Below are 19,028 nucleotides of genomic sequence, written 5' to 3'. Positions count from 1 at the left end.
GCCTAACACACAGCAACTTCCTGGTTCTTATTGCAGGCCTCCAGTTAGGTTCATTCAACTAGGAGTCAAATTCTAGACGCTGGAGAAGCGGCGATAAGCAAACACATTGCCCGCTCTTCTAGAGCTTATGTGCCGGTAGGTGGAAACACATACATTTACAAAATCCCGTATATAGTTCATGAGGTTCTCGAGCACTGGGCCACGGGCTCTGGCACAGTCCTGGGCACATCTGTTCACGATACTCCTTTACTAGGTTTCGTGGGTAAAATGCTCTACCCGGATGCCCTGTTTGGGACCAATGCACCCATTTCCCAGCTGCTGGGAATATCAGATGCTGATTGCACACAGCTGCTTCCCTCATGGCAATGCCTCCCATGGCAGGACACAGCCTCACCCAAGGTCACACGCCCTCCTGTAGGGCCTGTCGACGACGGTTGATGCGGGATACAAAGACCTGGCCTCTCTGTCTCAATATGGAACGACCCTGAAGGGGCCACTCCAACTTCCAAGTTCCCCACAGGATCGGCCGAAGCCTCTCTTGTAACCTCATTGCGTGTCAGTTTCCCCGTTTGCCTAACCTTGCCTTCCTCACTTCCTTACAGGTGCATCCCGCGAGCACTAGCACTTCCCAGTAAACCTTGTTCACGTAGCTTCTCGTTGGAGTCTTTCTCCAAGGAACCCAATTTAAGCCTGTTGGTTTCAGACGTGGTTCCACAAATTCTAGAATGAATCTGGGTGACTGTTCACAGTCTGGCTGGCAAGAACCCACGGTAGTAGGTAGAATACTGATAGTCTCTAGCTTGCTGAGGTGGGACAGTTATGAAAATTGTCAGCAGTGGCCGGCTGCGAGGGGTTACTGGTTGAAAGGATATGCGTTAATGGTCTCTGCAGCAGTTGAGAGCCTGAAGGAAATAGAAACTAAGTCCACAGAACTGATCAAGTCCAGGCAGACTGTGAAACCAGGTGGCCCCACGACAGCCCTTAAGGGAAGCCTAACCTGTATCCAGTGGGCATCAGAGTGGAGGGCCAGCTCCAATGTTAATTGTTGAGGAAGAATTCTCAGCCCCAGGCTTCCTAGGCCAAGGCTAGGTATTTTAGGACCCTAACCTTGAGGAGGTTAGGGTAGGATCCCGACATCTGAAATGGGGACATCTGGGTAGATGCAACTGAGAATCTTGAATCTCGATTCCTCTGAACCCTCCCTTATTCAGATTTTTCCTTTGTCTCGAGCGTTCTGAAATAGTGGGTTTATTTTCATCCTTGGTATTTAGCATATGGTGGGTCTTTCAGGTTAGAAGTAAATATTCTTCACTTCTGGGATATTTTCTTGGTCTGTTTCATTGATGGTTTGTACCATTCCAGTTTTATTTTTTTTCCTATTTTCTTTGAAAATAATCTTTTTAAATCGAAGTATAGTTACATATAACATTACTTTCAGGTGTGCATTGCTGCCTGTTTTCTAGATATCTATTACTCGGTCTACCTTCCTGGAGAGTTTCTCAACTTTGTCGTCAGAATCGTTTTATAGATTTTCATTTCTGCCATCACATTTTCTTTAACTCCCCAAAGTTTATTCCTTTTCATAGGAGTATGTTCTGGCTGTATGGACGTATCATCTTATATTTCTAAAGACATTAAAGACGTATCCTTGCTAAATTTTCATCTCTCTGCAGACTGTTTCTCCCAAGTTGCTTCTTTAGTTTGTATGCATCTCCAGCTTTCAAGCTGTGAGCCATCCACAGATGTCCACTAGTCTCCAGCTCCGTGTGTTTCTGTGATGCTCTGAAAAGCTGATTAGAAAAATCAATCGCATTCTTACATGTTAGAAGTTAGAGAGGGGAGAAACAAAAGTGGGAGTATATGTTCTACCAAATACAACTACACAATTTTAAGATGTGATATGGGCACAGAGGTACACAAATAGATTAACAGAAAAGATAGACCCAGCACAACGATCTGTGTATAAAATATATTTATAGTATTTGTATATACATATGCATATGTATTTTTCCAACTAGAAAAAAACAAAGTTGGTCCCCTGATTCATAGATTCATAGCAAATAGGAAGATACATTACAGGTGGATTTAAAACCAAAACGCAGGGGCGCATGGTGGCTCAGTCAGTTAAACATCCGACTCTTGGCCTCGGCTCAGGTCATGACCTCACAGTTCCGTGGAGTTGAGCCCCACATTGGGCTCCTTGCTTTAGCTGTCCCTCTGCCCCTCCCCCACGCACTCTCTTTCCAAATAAGCATTAAAAAACAAACAACACCTAAATGTACAAAGCAAACCTAGTAAAAATCTGTGAAGGAGAAAAAAAGGAGAGGGTCCTTTCAACCTTGGGTGGGGAGGTGTCTAAATGACACAAAGAGCACTAACCATAAAGAAAAATATAAACTTTGCTATGGTAAGTCAACTTCTGTTCACCAAAACATATAATAAAAAGACAAAATTTCATCAGTGTATATCTTCTTTGTTCTTGTGATATGCCTCCTTAGAAAAATCCCTTTATCATGTGTCGTTTTAGTAAAGTTTCGAGGAAACAGAGGTAAACATACAAAATCAGCCCCTCCCAGCCACAGTACTAAAAGAGTTTTTAACGAGAAAAAAAATCCAGTAATGTTTGTCCTAGTTATATTTTCTCCAACATACATTAAAAAGAAAAAAAAAAAAAAAAAGAACATAGCCAGTAAAGGAAGAAATATTTGCCAGTGTATTCCCTCAAATTCTCTCATGAACTGCCCCATCCTAGGGAAGCAGCCATCACCCATTTCCACACAAGCTTCCTCTTTTGAGAATTTTTTTTTTTTAATTTCTTAAATGTTTTAATTTATTTTTGAGAGAGAAAGAGAGCGCCAGCAGGGGAGGGGCCGAGAGAGAGAGAGGGAGACGCAGAATACTAAGCAGGCTCCAGACTCCAAGCTGTCAGCACGGAAACTGACGCAGGGCTGGAGCCCACGAACCGCGAGATCCTGACCCGAGCCAAAGTCAGACGCTCAACCGACTGAGCCACCCAGGTGCCCCCTCTTTTGAGAATTTGTGCATTCCCCGATAGAACTCTTCCTGGAGTTGTCTCTATAGTTATCTCTTCCACAAGAATAATCTACCGGGGACCTGACCCTATTTATCAAATCAGGTTTTGGAACCAGAAAAAAGTTAAAGAAGAAGGTGGCCGTGGGCCAAGATGATCTGGGAACCCCTGGATGGTGCTAGAAAGTGGAACAGCCTGGACAGAACTAAGACCAAAGAATTAGCATAAATAAAGGTTTTATTGGTCACTTTGGGTGAGTCACATACTGACATACCCCCAATTCACTGCTCCGCACACCCCAGGCCGAGGTGGCAGGAGGAGACACGGATGGTGAGCGAAGCGTGGAAGGGATCTGAAGGCCGCTGAGGCTTAACAAGGCTACCGGGGCCGGAACCAGCGTCCTAGGAACAAATCCAGGATGGAATAGGTGTCATCCAGGGCTGGAGGTGCTGGTGATTCTGGATCTAAGGAAGAAAGTGATACACACGGACACACTAGATGAAAGAGGATGAGCAGAGGACAAGGAGAGGAATAATATTAAAGGCTAGAAAAGTAAGGGTTCCCCTTTCCCAAGGAACTAAGAGACAGACCCTTTTGTTTTTTGTTTTGTTGTTTTTTTTTTTTAAGTTTTTTTTTTTCAACGTTTATTTATTTTTTTTGGGACAGAGAGAGACAGAGCATGAACGGGGGAGGGGCAGAGAGAGAGGGAGACACAGAATTGGAAACAGGCTCCAGGCTCTGAGCCATCAGCCCAGAGCCTGACGCGGGGCTCGAACTCACGGACCGCGAGATCGTGACCTGGCTGAAGTCGGACGCTCAACCGACTGCGCCACCCAGGCGCCCCGAGACAGACCCTTTTGATTCACACTCTTCACTCACCATCTCTAGGGCCGCCGTCTGCTTCTTGATGGGTTACTGTGGTCTCTGTCCGGCCCTCGCTGTCCACCACAGTTCGGCGCTCCTCTACTGTCTATGAGGAGAAGCCCCAACCAGATCTCTAACATCAATAAAGGTGAGCCCACTGGTTTCTTTACCTAGATCGCGCTCTCCATGGCATCCCCTAGCCACAGTTCCTTTTACCCCTCTCTTCCAACTCACCCCATCTGGCTTAGTGATCTTGGTCACAGAGACGCTCTTGAAATAGGATTTGGGCTGGGGCTGCAGAACTGGACCGAGGCCCTCCTGGGAAACCTGGGAATCAAGATCTAGAAGGGTAGAGAGAGGAAACACAAAATCAAGAGTCCAAGGGAAAGAAGGGGTCAAGTGTGGCAACAATAACTTCAGAGGAGAAGAGAGGGCAGGTTAAATGTCCTCTACCTCCACACTCACCGTTGTCTTCTCTGGCTCTAGAATGGGGGGGCATAGGCCACAAATCATCAAACTGCAGAAGAAGGCAAAGGAGGTGAAATGCTACCGTTCAACCTGAAATTTGAGAGGTCGTAACCCAAAGGTTCCAAAACTACCTTTCCCTGGGAGAGAGAATCCCACCTAGGACAGCTTTTGTTTTACTCATCTCTTCCTCTTCCTACCTGTTTTCTCTCTTCTTCTACCAAGAAAGCTTTCCTGAATGGACGCTTTCTATCCTTCCTGACAATCCTGCCTTGTCCCAGAATTGTAACAGACCAATGATTTTTTTTTTTTTTTTTTTTTTTTTTAGAGAAAAAGCAGAATCCCCATCCCCTCTCCCTCAACCTCCCCCCCCGCTGCCAAAATCCTACAAGAAGCTTAGTATAGAAAACAGATAAACACACTAAGTGGAGAGCCTGGGATCCCACCCCGTTAGATTCTCGCACGGCTGCCAGCCCTTGCCCTCCATTAGCTGTCTCCCACAGGCTCTCACTCCGTCCAGAAGCACTCACCAGACCAAATGGCCTCTGGGAGCCCCAGTCCGGCGCTGGTTTGGGGGATTCACTTCTTGCATCACTCTCCAAGCCCCCCCCAAAGATCCTGGGCTGGTGACTATCTGGATACTTAAGCATTGAGTCCCGGAGAGTCTGTCCCTCCTGCCGTCTCTCACCAGGTATCTCTGACTCAGGACCAGGACCAGGAAGTTCTGCAGAAGGTGGCAGATCGGTGCTGGGGGTGGGACAGGACTTGGGCTCTTTGAAACCTCAATATCATCCATCTTGTCACACATCCCACCCCCCCCACCAACCCCCAGCGAATCTCGGCAGGCTAATGTCACCCTCCAACCCAGCAGGAACCACAGGTTGACCGGGGACAGCCACACACCAGGAGGGCGGGAAGGCAAGGTCCAGGCCCCCATCTCGCTGAAGATGTTGTTAAAATCCTGTATTAGGTTATCAAAGCCGAAGTTCTCATGGAAACGCATCCCTCCTCCCGGGCTGAAGCTGAAGCCGAAGCCAAATTCCTCCGGGGGCTGCGGACCCTCAAACCTCGAGCTCCCACGGCCCCACGTGGCTCCTTCTTCTTCCTCTTCTTCATCATCCTCATCTTCATCTCGAGTCATCCCTCCAAAAAAGGGGTCTCTGTGGCTGGGAGTGAAGGCAGATCGACCAGCAACATTTTAGTACTTTAAGCCATAAAGTCAGCTCGTGGGCGGCAGAGCGGGACGCGAATAGGGTGTGCAGAACGGAGGTGAGGGTTGGAGGGCTGGCCCTGGGTTTTTGTTCGCTTCGTGGGTGTGGATGTGTTTTCTACGGGAGGCCGTCGGCTTTTTGCTTTGTTTTCGTTTCTATCAACGCCAGTCCTCACCTGGCGGCCCCCCGCAGTGACCCAGGGCCCTGCTCACCTGCCCACTGTGCCCCCGCCCGGGCCCCTGTTGCATCACCCCAGACCGCGGTTATCCCCGCCCCCGGCGGCCGCCCAGCGCGGCGCCCTCAGTCCGGCCTGCAGCGGGTGACGGAGGGCGGAGGAGTGCGGTTTCCCCTGGGCGTTAGGGCTCAAGCTCCCCTCAGAAGACCCCACCCTCGTCCGATCCCGACCCACTCTAACCTCCGAGGTGGAGAAAGGCCGAAAAAGCCCCGAAAGAGATCAAAGAGGCTCATCCCCGAGTAGGGACTCGAACCCGCGGACCCCACCGAGGCCCATTCGCACCCGGCGGCAGCCTGGGCCCCGCGACCGGAAACTGAGCGAAGCGTCGGGCCACTTGCCGGAAAGCAGGGCTGCGAACGAGCACACTGTCGCAAAACGGCCGTCAGCGCGGCGCGGGCGGGGCGGACAGCGCGACTCGGTCCGGGCGGCGAGCGGGCGGGCGTCCCGAAATCGCGTCTCCCGAAGCTCGCCCGCCTCACGCGCCGCCACCGGATGGCCTGGGCGCTTCGACGGCGTGAGGCTGCGTGGGGCCGGCCGCCGCCGCCAGGGGGCAACCGCCGCCCGCGCTTCTGGTCTGAGTTCCCCGGTGGGTCTCGGTCGGGGACGCACGGACCTAGCGCTCTCCCGCTAAAGTGGTGTCGTTAAGCGGAGTCCTGAGCCCACCGGGCAGGCTCTGCGACCAGCAGGGCAAAGGCTCGGTGAGAGGGCGAGGGGAACCCAGGGAAGGCTTGCGGGGGGGGGGGGGGGGGGGAAGGAGTTTGGAGCTGTAAGTACCCCCTCTCCTGTCTCTGAATTTTCCAGCCTGCCGTTCCCTGCACCCCCGCCCCCCACCGGGCCCCGGCCTTGATCTCCAGACCCCTCCCGTACAGAGAACTGCCGAGAACTGCTGCGCTGACCTCCAGGTTCCCAATCTGACAGCTGCAGGTCACCCTGCCTTCTCTGCAGCTCATTTGCCTGGACCCATCTGCATTACACTTGGGTTCTTAAAAGCCGTTTTTTTCCAGCTCCTTCTTAATCCTCTCCCTTTCCACCCAGTATCTGCTCCCACTCCCTCCACAGCCCGAAATCTGCCGCAGATGAGCAGCTTCCGGAGGAGATGCGAATTTGGGTGGTTCTTTCTAGGCTGTGAAGTTCTTGGGGGAGGAGGGCAGGGAATTCCCTTAGAGCAAAATACTAGCAGCACTTTTAAGGGCAAAGAGCTCTTTTTATTCCATGGCCTTCGGGGAGCCTGGAGCCCGCTAGAGGCCCGGCTGGTGTGTGACGCTCATTCACCAAGCTGGTCACTGACGAGACTGAGGAAGTCCTAGACGGAGCAAGAATGGGCAGAGGCTGAAGGTAGAGGTTTTCTTTTTATATATACAAGACACATTAATCCATTAAATTTGAGGACACAGTACAAAAAAAAAAAAAAAAAAAAACACTTCAACTAATTCATCTGACAATGCTGTTCATATTCATGACGCCATTTTTTGTTGTTGTCTTGTTTCCTAATAATAAAGGAGGAGACTTAGGGCTGTTGGGCTGATATATATTTGGGGGTCCCCCCTCCCCACCTCATCCATACACCACCAGGGTGAACAGGAGGAGAAGGAAGGCAGGGCCCACAGCAAAGTTTCATAATCTTGAATGCAAGGGGGGAGGAAGAGAGGAAAGGGGGGAGGGAAAGGAGAAAATACAAATCCTATAATACATACAACAGAGTGGGGGGTGGGATGGGAATGGACAGACATGAAGCTGAGGCATGGGGTGGGCTGCTGGGGGTGGGGGGGGCAGCAGACCCCCCCCCCCCACATTCCTTTCTTTGATGCCGTTTCCGTAGTTGCCAGGCTGAGAAGCCCTCTCAGAAGATGGGACCAGGAGAAGAGGCTCAGGGCCTCAGTTGGCCCCCCAGCTGTAGCTGTTGTAGGCAGACTTGTTGGTCTGGGGCTTCTGCGGGATGGAGCTGGTCTGGCTACGTTGCCCGCTGCCCGTCTGCAGGGAATGGGACGATGAGGAGGAGGAGAAAGGTGTCTAGTTAGTGGGACAGATCTGTGACATCTTCACATGCAGATCTGGAAACTCTTGCTCTCCCCTTGCTTAGAGAAACTGCTCTGAAGTTTACTTCCAAACCACAGAACATTTAATTTCTATAGCTGCTAGGTTGCCTCGGACAGGGAAGAAAGCATTTCCAGCCTTTAAACAGGGGAACGATGACAAGACGGCAGGACCTTTTAGAGACAAGACTGTGAATGAGTTCTACCCACTTTCCACCCCACCTTCTCCCCTACCCCCACTGCTCTGAGAAAAGGCTACTCTCTCTAGAGAGTTATGGCCTCTTGGAGATGAGTGACCACAAGATGATTTCGTTCTCGTTGATCCCATGAACACCTCAACTGGGAAGGCTGTCTCTGACAGCAAGGCAGCCCTTACTTATCCCAGCTCCCCGGGACGCAGGACAGGTCACCTGTACCAGCCCGTGCCCCCCCGCTCCCCCCACTGCACAGCGGAGAGCCCATTTCAGCCAAAAGGCAGGAGAGAGAGTCTGAGGCCCCAGGCTCCAGACGCTGGCCCAAGAATCCGTTCCGTTCCAGTAACCGAGTGTTTCCAGAGTCGCGGAAGGGCAGAAAGAAAAAGAGGGCACTGGGGAGGGGAGGGCAAGAGAGGAACAGGAGGCCAGAGAGCTCAGCAAGGTGTCTGTGTCTGTGTGTCCTGATCTGTGACGGTGCAGCTTTTTGTCTTCGAGTTCCCTGAGGCTGTGGAGGTGAAGTGGGGGCCGGGAAGGAGTGGGTTCAAGCACATCATCATTCAGTTTCATTACCTGCTCCTCCTGCTGGCGCGGGCAACACAGAATCATCTGCAAATATGGTAGCTGAGGCAGAACCAGGATATATGGAAAATAAAGGGACAAACTTTGACAATAGAACTCCACCATTAGAAGGGAAAGCTACAATGTTGGGAAGGGGGGAGGCCGGGAGAGGTCAGAGGGTAGGTGTGACCCAGGTCTGATGGGATGAGGGCAGCTGTGCTACAGGAGGTAGAGGAGAAAGGCACCGAAGGAACCGGGCGAAGAAGGTTTCAGCCCGGCCCCTTCTCTGACCGCTCCTCTGCCGGCAGCTTGTGTCGTGTGCGCTCGTGTCTGTCTGTGCTGTGTGCCCATGGCTGGCGCTGGGAGGGGTGGGTGAAGGTGGTGGTGAGGAAGGGTAAGAGAAGGAAAGGGGGGAGTTTCAGGGGACAGGAAGGAAGAGGAAGGGAAAGGAGAGGGGAGAGCTATTACCTGGCCGTCCTGCTGCAGGTGGTGGTGGAGGATCTGGGAGTGCGGCTGCTGATGGGGGGTCAGAATGTGCATGAAAGGGGCAGGTGGGTAGGCAGCAGCTGTGGCTGGATTGATGGGCCCCCCACTTCCTAGGGCTGAAGGCAAGTTGAAGGAGGCAGCAGGAGTGCCGGAATGAAAACCTTGTTTCTCGAAGGACTGCTGTCCAGGGGGTGGGGAGAGACAGCAAAAGGGGTCAGCAAACCAAGCCCTGGACTCTCTGAGCCCAAGCCCTCCACCCACTGAGAGCAGCACGCAGCAAAGGAGGCGCACCGCACCTGCACCGGGTGCCCGGGTCTGCCTCCGCTGTGCTCTTTGGGAGCCGTGTGATCCTGACAAAAGTACTCCCTCTCTGCCTCCGTCCTCTCCTACGTGAAGCAGGGGTGCCGTGGACTCCCTAGCCGTGGGGACCACACGACAGGACGGGTGTGAGGCTGCCCCGTGACTCTGCAGTCGCAGACCATCTGCAGCTGCTCCCCTATTGCCACCCTGGAGCTTGGCCACGAAGCACTCCGCCAGGACCCCTGACACTTCACGGTCGCTCCCACTGTGTCTTTACAAAGACTGGATCGCACCAGCTTCCCTTCAGTCCGTACTCGTCATCTTGGAAAGTTACGAGAAGGCTGGCGGTGGGCAACGTCAGGACAGCTGCACAGTAAATCCCGCATCACAGCGACCGGCCACACCTCCCCTTCCTGAACACTTCTCTTGCTTGTTCTCAGAGGGCTAACTCCAAACTTCTAGAAATTGAAATCTAGAGACCACTCATTTTCTGGGATGGGCTTCCTGACATCTCTCAGGTTGTTCTTGTTCACTGAGCTTCTGTCATTGCAACGCCACCTCCTCTGCGTCCGTTATCTTTCCACCTGTACCTCGAGCAAGGCACCTACCTGGGTCTTGGAGTACACAGAACCCGAGATATCTGGCACGCCCGTGTTACTGGAGGTGACTGACACACCTGGGGGAGGAGGAAACAGGAGTTAGCTCAGCTGGCTGCCTGGCCCCCCTCTCGGGGGGAGACGGTGTGCGCAGCCTCTAGCTAGAGCACTGCAGGGGGTCCTGCTGTGTTTCCAGCTCAGGTCAGTCCTGAGAGATGAGGGTTCATGCCCCAAGTCTGCCCTTTCCAGGTGCATACTGAGTATGTATGTGAGGGGAGCTGCTTTTTGTGGGGCAAGGCTACAGGCAAGCCTCACCAGCATATACCTTTCAAGACGCTTTTGTGCCAAAGCCCAAAAGAAATGTATTAAATGTTTAACATCCATTTCAAATCGACGCACCCAGAGTCCACTCAGTCCTGCTCCTGAAGACAGGTAGTCTGGGATCTTCCTGTTCACAAAGAGACACTTTTGGGCTCAGGACTGCATGCTTTCGCAGCCTAAGGTAAGCACCCAAGGAGCATTCCAGTCCGACCCCAAGAGCACGGCCCGTTGTCAGTCTTGGCTCACCTGGCCCCGCGTCTCCAATTCTGGCGCTTCTAGGCCACGTACTTAGGATTTAAAGAGCCCACACAGAGGTGCATTTCCAGCTAAGTAACTGAGGCCCAAGCACGGGGAGGTGGGGAGGGTAAGGAAGGGAGTGGAGTATGTTGTCTCCTCCAGTCCAGGTGGAACACAAAATCCGACGTCCTCGTGCTTTACACCCTGAGCTTCTCCCGGGGACACAGGCTCTCATCCATACTCCCAATGACTTGTGTTCCCCGGGTAAAAACTCCCTGCCACCAGGGCCACTCCAAGGAAACCAGGACAGCATATTCCTCATCTCGATTTCTAGTCCTTAAACTGAAATACACACTGTACCCTGGGGTATGGGGCAATGGATCGAGAAAAAGCCATCAGATAAAATAATCCAGCGTCTTACTAAACAAATTTTCTGCAAAGATGTGAGGAAAAGCATTTCAAAATTAACTCAGAATTTAAAACACACTTAAGATATAGTCGATCTCATCACATGAGATAAAATGAAACTTCAGAAAAACTGCATTTCAGCCTGTGTCCCTGGATCCTTCTCCTGCTGTTCGAGGCCCTCAGGTGCAAGAGCTTCTCAGAAGCACCGTGCCAAAGTGACCAAATCACAAGTCCCCCCACAACTCAAGAGCAATTCCCCCGTCAAAGTCCAGAACCCAAATCCTCCCAATGCCTAGGATGGAGGCAGCCTCCCAAGGTGGAGTCCACCTTGGACAACCACTTCAGGATCTTCCCGGTACGTGTGGTGTCTTCACCTGGAAGCCCCGCCCATAGCACAAACCCAGATCACGCCAAGAAGGTGCCAAAGAAAAATCGCACAACTGCAGAGACAGCGTGGAAAATACCACCCCTTCTCAAGCAGCAATTCTCCCCTCAGAGGCCCTGAAGGAGAAGGAGGGATGATACAGGGACTAACGGGGTAGTGCCTTCCCTTCCCTTCTCAAACCCCAGGTGCCCGTGTGCCAGTCACTGGTGGCGGACCTGACTTTAAGGACAGTTCATCTGCTACAGCACCGAGGAGGTTTGTGCGGAGGGCCGACAGTGAGGTGGGACGGACGGGATACAAACGTTTTTGAGGGAAACGAGAGATGATGATTGATCTTTACTGCAAAGGTTCTGACGCCTTGTGGACACCCTGGGCCACCCCATGCAGGACAGGACAAATGGCTAACTGGCTTCTCGAGCTGGGTGGTAGGGAGCAATTTAGCTCCGGAGTGCCCCTGCCACACACACCTGGGCTCAGTCTTCCCAGAGGCCGGACCAGCTAAAATCCAGCTTCTAGTCCTGAGGCCGCGGTCCGGGTGTTGGGCGAAAGGACTGGAGACGCAGGACACGAGAGAACACCGCAGCAGCCCTAACAGCCTGAGTGTGAGCACTAGAGGCCCTAGACGTGACCTGTGTGGCTGCCCCACTTCCCCTGCACCTGCGACAAGAAAGCTCCTCAGACTAGAGTTCTCTGGCTTTCCAACAGTCAACGCCCCGCCTATCCCCCCCCCTTCCCCGCTCCCAAGCAGCTACGAGCACACGGACAGGAGGTGGACGGCAGGGAGGAGAAACGACAACCAATGCCTCCCAGCATGGCAGCCCCGGAGGGCTGGGGACAAATACAGAGGAAGTGGAGTATCCAGGTTTGCACTTAGCGAAGGATGATGCTCTCGCCGGACGGGTTAACTCTGTAAACAAAGGGGCGACGGTGTGCCAGCAGCTGGACCGAGTGGGGAGAGCTCCCGTCGTCACGGAGAAGTGGAACGAAACCTCTCCCGCACGTCCTTAGCTACGCCCACAAGTGCACAGCAACGAGCAGTCCACAACCCCCGAGCAGTCTCGAGGGACTGAGAACAGTGCTGCAGGCCAGCACGGTTGTCACAGCCGGAGTCACCAACTAGCTGGTCACTAAAGACCCAATCAGCTCTCAAGCAGCCATCTGGCCCGGGGCCTTGGAAGCCACTTCCCTAAACCAACTCCAAACGCCACCTCTTTCTGCCTTTCACCATGACATGACACTCCAAGCTGTTGTCGTCCTTTCCCTCTGCTTCCGTCAGAGGCACAGGAAAGATCTGGGTGAAAAGTGAAGCGCTGTACTAAGCATGGGGAATCAGGGATTTTCGGCAAATAACTTTCTTTACCATTCAATCAAAGGGCTGAAAACTGACGCTGCCTCCCCCTCTCCCACTTGATAAAATCACCACGCCGAGAAGGTAACAGTTCTCCATCCTTTGGCTACGCTGGGGTTTGATTGAGAAGGCCCCCCTCCACCCTTCGTCCACAGCACAACATTGGCTCCTAGTGTCCAGAAAGACATGCACGGAAAGAACGCCAGAGTTAGCTAAAGAAATACCACAGTTTATTGAAGACTACAAATATTTTGTTACAAGGTGAAACTACATCCTTCCAGAAATCAAGAGCAACGGCAGGTGTGTGCATTGATGCTTCGGAGGCGCTGCACCGCTTGGACTCGGAATGGGTAAGACAGGGTCAGACACGTGGGGGAGAGGGAAACGGGGGCAGGGCAAGTTCAAAGCCCAGAAGGTATCCACCAACTCATTTCCCCAAGCCACGCAGGCCATGGCCTCAGCTCGGCAGGCTCTCCTCAGTGGTCTGGTTTCTGAAACAAGACTTCAGTGCAAATTTATACACACACACAAAACATAGCCCCCAGCCTTGGGCCAAATTAGCTCTCTGCCGTCCAGAAATGCTTGTAAGGGGGTGGATATTTTCTTCCTAAAAGGAATCAAATACATAAAAATAAATGAATTTAGAGGTTGATGAGGCACGGGATGACAAGAGCCCTCCGTGGGGTTGGGAACTGGGGCTTCTCAAAAGACTGTTACAGCGGATTTCTGAACTCTTAAGGTAGATAAGAGCCTTGGATTTCCAGAATCAGGTAATGCCATTCTCTTTTATTATCAATCACCTACCTCTTAAAATTCTTGAACCTGGTCCAGCTAAAACCTAAATCTAACGTTCTCAGAATGGGGCCGCGCCAAGTCAGAAAGCTGACGTCCCCACCAAGGATTAGGGTGCACCTCGCCCGGTGAGAGGGGCAGCCACGAGGAGCGGGGCATCTCAGGATTTCTCCAGGTTGAATCCGGACTCGCTCCAAGTACTCCAACAGTTCAAAGCTCCATCTGGTTATTAGTTCCCAGACCTACTGCCCTCTGTGCTCAGCTCAGAGTTCCCCGATGACTGAAACCCTCGGGCAATTGACCCACCTGGGGCCCACACAGTGATGAAGAACACAGATGCAGCCCCCTCCAAACCACCATGACACCACACGTGAGCTTAGAATTTTGAAGAGCCCTCAATCCCAACTCTTTCAACTGCAAAATCCTCCTCCCCACGTTCATCTACAAGTCCCTGAAAAAAGCCGATGGAACTGTCCTCCACAAGTGGGGTACAGGCCTCACTAGAGGAGCAGGGGACAGACTAGTTATCTTTCAGGTCAGTTCCTACATCTCTGCCCTGCCATCAGATATGCAGACTTTGCCAAGAGACCAGCCATACAAACGGAGGACCCTCTCCCTCTGTTGAGCTCTCGCACCCCACACCTTTCTCTCCATACCCTAGGGCTCCCAGCTAGGGAACAAAAAGGGGCTGTGTGAGAAAAGCAGTGCTACCGGAAGGTTTAAGCCCAGCCCACCGGGGCACACTGGCCAAGAACCCACCCAACGCTGCTGGGCAGTGATTCTCCTTGAGAACTACCGGGACCAGACGTTCTCACGCCTGTCCCCACTGACAGCACAGTAACGTCTTGGGGCCCCTTGTCCTGCGTCCCACCCGAAGTTTAGGCCAGCCAACACATTCTGACAGCCAATGCAGGCCCCGGGGCACTCCCATCGTGAGGGCTGGACACATGTTCCGACACCAAGCACGTCTGCTGGTGCCGCTCGGACACCCATGTCGGTCAAACGTGGACAACCCTACGTACAGATGCTAGCACGCACACCTCACCAACCCTGTTCTCTCAAGCACATCCTCCTCCCCCAAAACTCCTTTAGTCACATCCTGCAGAAACCACGGACAGCTGGGGTCGAGGGGTGCTTACCAGTGTTGTATCCGTGAGACCCATATCCACTTGGCTGTTGGAAAGGGGTGGCTGATGCGTTCACACTGACATTCACACCATGCTGCTTGGAAGAGGTAGGAGCCACCTGGAGAGCAACAGGGCCAGAAGGGAGGTGAGATAGTGACAGAGAACTGTCACCAACCTGTCCCAGGAACTAGGCACTCAGACGGCTATGGTCTTCAGGCAAGCTGACCACAGTCTGCTTAGTAAAATGGGTTCCCTACGGAGCTTTAGAAAATCTACCAGTGAAGTCAAGAAACGGTAGTTTGAAGGAAGGGCAAGTGCCAAGTGGCAGGAGGGAATGAACGACAGTCTAGGGTCCAAAGCTGGGCTGTATCATCTCCCCTCTTTAGAGAACTCTAAGAACAGGTCACCTCTATCCCAGTACCTCCAATTCCAGCCCCCACCTCTCCCAGGACAGAGGGGAATGGTTTATCCTCATCCATTATTAAAAAATCATTTAGCCATGAAGGCAGCTAGGATAGGGTCCAGGGGCTGGGCTTCTTCACCAAAAGGAAGCCAAACCCAGGTACTCACAGGGAACACAGCAGGCCCATACTGGAAGGTGCTGGGGAGGCCCGGAACCCCTGTGTAGTATGGCAGGCTGGTGTAACTGTAGCCAGGAGGCAGCGCCGGGTTCAGGAATGTCTGCTGCGTCGTGTGGTGAGTCTGCGTCTGGTTCTGTTGGGGTTGGGCCAAGGTTGTGGCCGGGGCTGGGGAGGAGGCATCCCCGCGGCCGAACTTCGTGAGGTCACCTATGACAGGAGAGAGTAAATATACCTGCTGTCTATTTCACCCCCGACCCCAGCGCACAATTACTTCTCCTGGTTTCACAGGACTCCAGAAGACCTCGATTAAAGACTGTTAAAGGTCAATTCTTTGAATTACATTTTCTCTCCGGCTCCATTTGGCATTGCTGAGCACACACTCCGCACTGTGCTAGTCAAGCCTGATGTCAAATGCCTGGGCAACGATGTGGGAGACGGGTTCCCAGAGTAAAACATGATTTCAGCCCCACCCTCCCTGCCTTCCCGCTTTCCCTCCACAAGGAACACGCCATGCTGCACTCAGCAGACAAGGACAGGTCAAGGAAAATGATACGTCAAAGAGGTCAGGCATAAAAAGAAGGATCACAGCCTAGTGAGGCAACCAGATTGCCGCTGTGAGCAGGGAACAGGAGCAGAGACAAGCGGAGGAAGGCCATTTCAACCCCTGCACTTCCCGGAAAACACTGGAGAATGGCAGAGAAGCCTGTCAGGGGGTCATCTGGAACCACCGGGAGACAACAAAGTAGGACGAGAAGGAAATGTCCGTCTTCAGTAGCATCCCAAATCTACCAACCCGGATTCATCACATCTGTTCCAGACCTTCCGCCAAAGGTCTTCATTAAAGTGAGAACTGGGTCCCTGCTCGCCATTAACCAGGTTTTTGCCACCAGTCCCAGCACACACTCCTGTCATCTGCAACACCCCCCCCCCCCCCAAGCCGTACCAGAGTAGGGGTTGCTGGCCAGGCTACCGTCCCTCCCCGTCAGCGGTGTGGTGGGCGTGGGAAATGGGATGCTGTAGTAATCCTAGAAGAGACAAAGGGCACAGACTGGATGCCACTCATCTGCTCAACGCAAGGTGAGAAGCGGAATGTTGGGAGCGCTGCATTTATCCAGCCGGCGAGCGAGCTGGCTGGAGCTGGTAAGAACTCCCCGTGACTCTTGCACACACTGTCCCCCTCACCCGGCCACGGGCAGAGTCAGGCGAGGTCTACGGGTGTGCCCACCGGGAAACAGGTCGGGACCATTGGAACAATAATGCTCTCAAACCATTAGCTGTCGTCCCCAACAGTCCACTGCTACCAAAAAATAGATTCTCTTTCTGTAATTCAAAGTGTCTGACGTGTCAGAAAAAGCATCCAGAGAGCTCTAGGGTATTCTGAGCTATTTTTAAGGTTAAAATTTGTTTACTTTAAAGAGGTCACAACTGATGAAAAAAAAAGCTACCTGAGAGCTGACCCACTCCCCCAGTCCCTGATCTTGAATCAGGGTTTGCATCTGGACGTATAGGTTGGGAAAGAGCTAATGGGGGGGACTTATCAACTGAGCACCTGAAACAACCCCCTCAAGGCTGTAAGGTCGCTCTCTCCTCCTGCCCTAAGCACACACTCACCAAGGGGAATCTCGTCTGAAGCATCTGTAAGTCATCGTAACCATATACTTGCGGCTGGAAGACACAAGCATGTAACAGTGTTCACAGGGATTGACTACCACAGAAGCCAGCCAAGGTGTCAAGGGACAAAGTCAGTCAACAGAACATCCATCCTCATTCTTAGGAAGAACAGAACATAGGTTACTTCCGGCAGTTCCCTTTAGGAAGAAAGAAGTGAAGTACAGACTGGGTGATTTATGAAAGGTCTCGAAACTTGCCATGAGCCACATACCACCGATCCAACCCAGAGGCAGCGGTGGGGCAACAGGAGCCAGGTAGGAACGGCCGTCAAATACACAGCTTAAGACTCATCTCTTTCAGAAAAGATTCACATCTTACTTGTTTTCTCTAACGTATGGGGACTAAGACGTTATGCTGATTGTTAAAAAATGTGCAAACCATTATTGAACGTTTCCTGTGTATGATGCTCGCTTAGACACTTTCTGAGAGGCCAGAACGGGTGTCTTTTTAAACATTTCAAATAAATAGCCTTTACCTTAATTGGCACCAAATCTATGAATTTGACAGAAGATACACCGGGACACAAAGCTACCGCTTGTCAAACCACCTACTCTCCAGCAGTCCCAGATCAGGTCAGGGAGCTCTGTTCTTCCCAGGTCACAGCCAGCTGAGAACCTCACAGACAGGGACTCAATCCTACCCAAGAAAATAATTCTCTGAGAAACTGAAAGGGATTCCAGGTGGGCACTCTGGCCTTTAGCTTCCGAAGCCTAGAATTTGTTTCACACAGAGAAAATATACAATAGGAGGAGTGGCCTCCGTTTAGTCCCTCCCCTCTAGAAATGACGATTTTTGCCCCAAACTACGAAGATCAAAAACTGGTTTGCTTACATGCGACAACCACTCATTTATTCTCTATTTTAATTACAGTCTTCCACCCGAAGCCGGAGCTGTAAAGAGTAGCCACACCGTCTTCATCTTTTGCAGAAGCTGCTTCAGCCTCACTTACCGGGTAGGCGTGTAACAGCCCTGGAGCCATGATGTACGGATTAGGCAACAACGGCGGGACCCCAGGAGGGAGGTTGGGAGGAGCTTTTCCTAAAAGAGAGATCCCATTTTTACCCAGTCACACGATCACTCCTCTCCTCCATCCCAGAGGAATGCCGTCCACCTTCTACCTGAGGTCGTAGCGACCGAGCTCCGAGTCGAGGCTGTGACGGTGGAGTTGCTGCTGAGGCTGAGGCCTAAGCTGCTGCCGCTGTGGAGACTGGAGGAGACACTGACCACTGGGGGAGGCGCAGAGACCGTGCTGGACGTGGTGGAGAAAGTGCTGGAGGAAGAATGGAGGTTCGCCTCACTGTCCACGCTTGTGTGCTTCAAAAAGGGGGAGCAGTGGATGAGAAGAGGAAATAGCGATCAGCGAGACAGGTCAGGAGAGAGGCACAGCCCCTTCTGCAGGCGAGAGCACATCAGCCTCCCAATTAAAACGGCCGAGGCAGAGACCTGGGTGTCCTCCACCAAAGGACTTGGAAGAAATCACGAAGTCTGCTCCGGCTGCCTGTTCCCCCAGACGCGGCGTCAGGCAGGGATCTAGTTAACAACACCGGCTGCACGCCCTCCCGTCAGAGCACATGCGGACAAACACGCCAGGAACCAATGCTGGCTGGCCAGCGAACAGTTCGGGTCAGGGAAATACAGCCTAGCCTTCTCTCCCACGTTCTCCTTCAGTAGTTCAGCAAGTTCTAATGAACTTAAACCAGAAACAGTATACCTGAGGAAAAAGAGTCTTCTAGGGAAGCCTGAGCACTCCTCTTCCCCCGGGTTTCTGGCAAACTAGACACCTTTGCCCCAAATGGGTCTTCCTCACCGTCTCAGCTTAACCCCACAAATGCTTGTCCTAAATCACCATAGTGAACTTAATTCTCGGATCAAAAGCTTTCCTCTGGCCTTAACTTTCAGAGGATACCCGGACCCTGCTTATCTTCAGCAGCCCTGTCCAACATACCCCCCACCACGGAGTGAGAACGGCTGTAGAGAGGCCCTCACAGGCTCTATCAGAGCCATGAAGCCCTGCACACCTCAGTGTTAAGAAGGAATAAAAAAAGGCAAAGCTTCAGGAGTCACGTCCAGGGCTTTGAGAATTGGCCCACAGCTCAGCAGTATCTCTAGGTTCTTCTGCCTCTCCTGCCTTCCAACATCCTTTTAGTCCATTCCCGCAACCTCAGATCAACGATCACTCCACCAC

At 52.3% G+C, this 19,028-nt stretch overlaps 2 protein-coding genes, 1 long non-coding RNA gene and 1 other non-coding gene across 34 annotated transcripts in view; 1 reads left to right on the top strand and 3 right to left on the bottom strand.

Annotated features, from left to right (window-relative positions):
• Window positions 1-1,659: 1,659 nt before the first annotated feature.
• Window positions 1,660-6,154, bottom strand: HAX1 (HCLS1 associated protein X-1). Of its 3 annotated transcripts, XR_015245778.1 has the most exons (8): window positions 5,987-6,154; window positions 5,264-5,526; window positions 4,891-5,084; window positions 4,349-4,412; window positions 4,130-4,236; window positions 3,911-4,001; window positions 3,306-3,495; window positions 1,660-1,790 (listed from the first exon to the last, which is right to left on the bottom strand). XR_015245778.1 is itself a non-coding variant. In XM_086693247.1 (7 exons), the coding sequence occupies exons 1-7, from the start codon at window positions 6,037-6,039 to the stop codon at window positions 3,410-3,412; spliced, it is 858 nt and encodes a 285-aa protein (XP_086549373.1). In that variant the 5' UTR covers window positions 6,040-6,154; the 3' UTR covers window positions 3,251-3,409. The 3 variants fall into 3 exon arrangements, 2 of the variants coding, with proteins under 2 accessions (XP_086549373.1, XP_086549374.1); XM_086693247.1 differs by lacking the exon at window positions 1,660-1,790 and having other exon boundaries at window positions 3,251-3,495; XM_086693248.1 differs by lacking the exon at window positions 1,660-1,790 and having other exon boundaries at window positions 3,251-3,495; window positions 4,361-4,412; window positions 5,987-6,148.
• On the top strand, window positions 6,119-12,810 carry LOC147572164 (uncharacterized). Its single transcript, XR_015245779.1, has 3 exons — window positions 6,119-6,504; window positions 6,608-10,717; window positions 10,759-12,810. It is a non-coding gene; the product is annotated as an uncharacterized LOC147572164 (long non-coding RNA).
• Window positions 6,990-19,028, bottom strand: part of UBAP2L (ubiquitin associated protein 2 like) — a 39,766-nt gene continuing 27,727 nt past the window's right edge. For 6 of the 29 annotated variants that reach the window (XM_086693202.1, XM_086693201.1, XM_086693206.1 and 3 more), the window contains 9 exons: window positions 17,962-18,157; window positions 17,793-17,881; window positions 16,784-16,837; window positions 16,116-16,197; window positions 15,162-15,379; window positions 14,604-14,709; window positions 9,986-10,053; window positions 9,060-9,257; window positions 7,903-8,654 (listed from right to left, as the gene is read on the bottom strand). In XM_086693202.1, coding sequence (XP_086549328.1) covers window positions 8,175-8,654; window positions 9,060-9,257; window positions 9,986-10,053; window positions 14,604-14,709; window positions 15,162-15,379; window positions 16,116-16,197; window positions 16,784-16,837; window positions 17,793-17,881; window positions 17,962-18,157 — 1,491 coding nt within the window. In that variant the 3' untranslated portion in view covers window positions 7,903-8,174. Of the gene's footprint in view, window positions 7,110-7,320; window positions 7,778-7,902; window positions 8,655-9,059; window positions 9,258-9,985; window positions 10,054-12,880; window positions 13,280-14,603; window positions 14,710-15,161; window positions 15,380-16,115; window positions 16,198-16,783; window positions 16,838-17,792; window positions 17,882-17,961; window positions 18,158-19,028 lie in introns of those variants that run through there. The other 23 variants (XM_086693211.1, XM_086693230.1, XM_086693220.1 and 20 more) reach the window with 10 other exon arrangements.
• LOC112851832 (small nucleolar RNA SNORA58) lies at window positions 16,260-16,395 on the bottom strand. The gene has a single exon (XR_003222826.1). It is a non-coding gene; the product is annotated as a small nucleolar RNA SNORA58 (small nucleolar RNA).

The sequence above is a fragment of the Puma concolor genome, chromosome E4 (assembly GCF_028749965.1).
Source record: "Puma concolor isolate L17-30 chromosome E4, mPumCon1.1.hap2, whole genome shotgun sequence".
Lineage (NCBI taxonomy): Eukaryota > Metazoa > Chordata > Mammalia > Carnivora > Felidae > Puma > Puma concolor.
The sequence above is the reverse complement of the archived record's forward strand: the minus strand, read 5'-3'. Positions and strand labels throughout refer to the sequence as shown.

Bases quoted from the DNA above. Each gene is read 5' to 3' on its own strand.
- HAX1 (XM_086693247.1), bottom strand. From the start codon at position 6,039: ATGAGCCTCTTTGATCTCTTTCGGGGCTTTTTCGGCCTTTCTCCACCT. The intron at 5,085-5,263 runs GTGTGTGGCTGT...CACCTTCTGCAG, and splicing joins CTTGCCTTCCCGCCCTCCTG to AACTTCCTGGTCCTGGTCCT. The intron at 3,496-3,910 runs GTGAGTGAAGAG...TTTCTTCCTTAG, and splicing joins AGACGGCGGCCCTAGAGATG to ATCCAGAATCACCAGCACCT.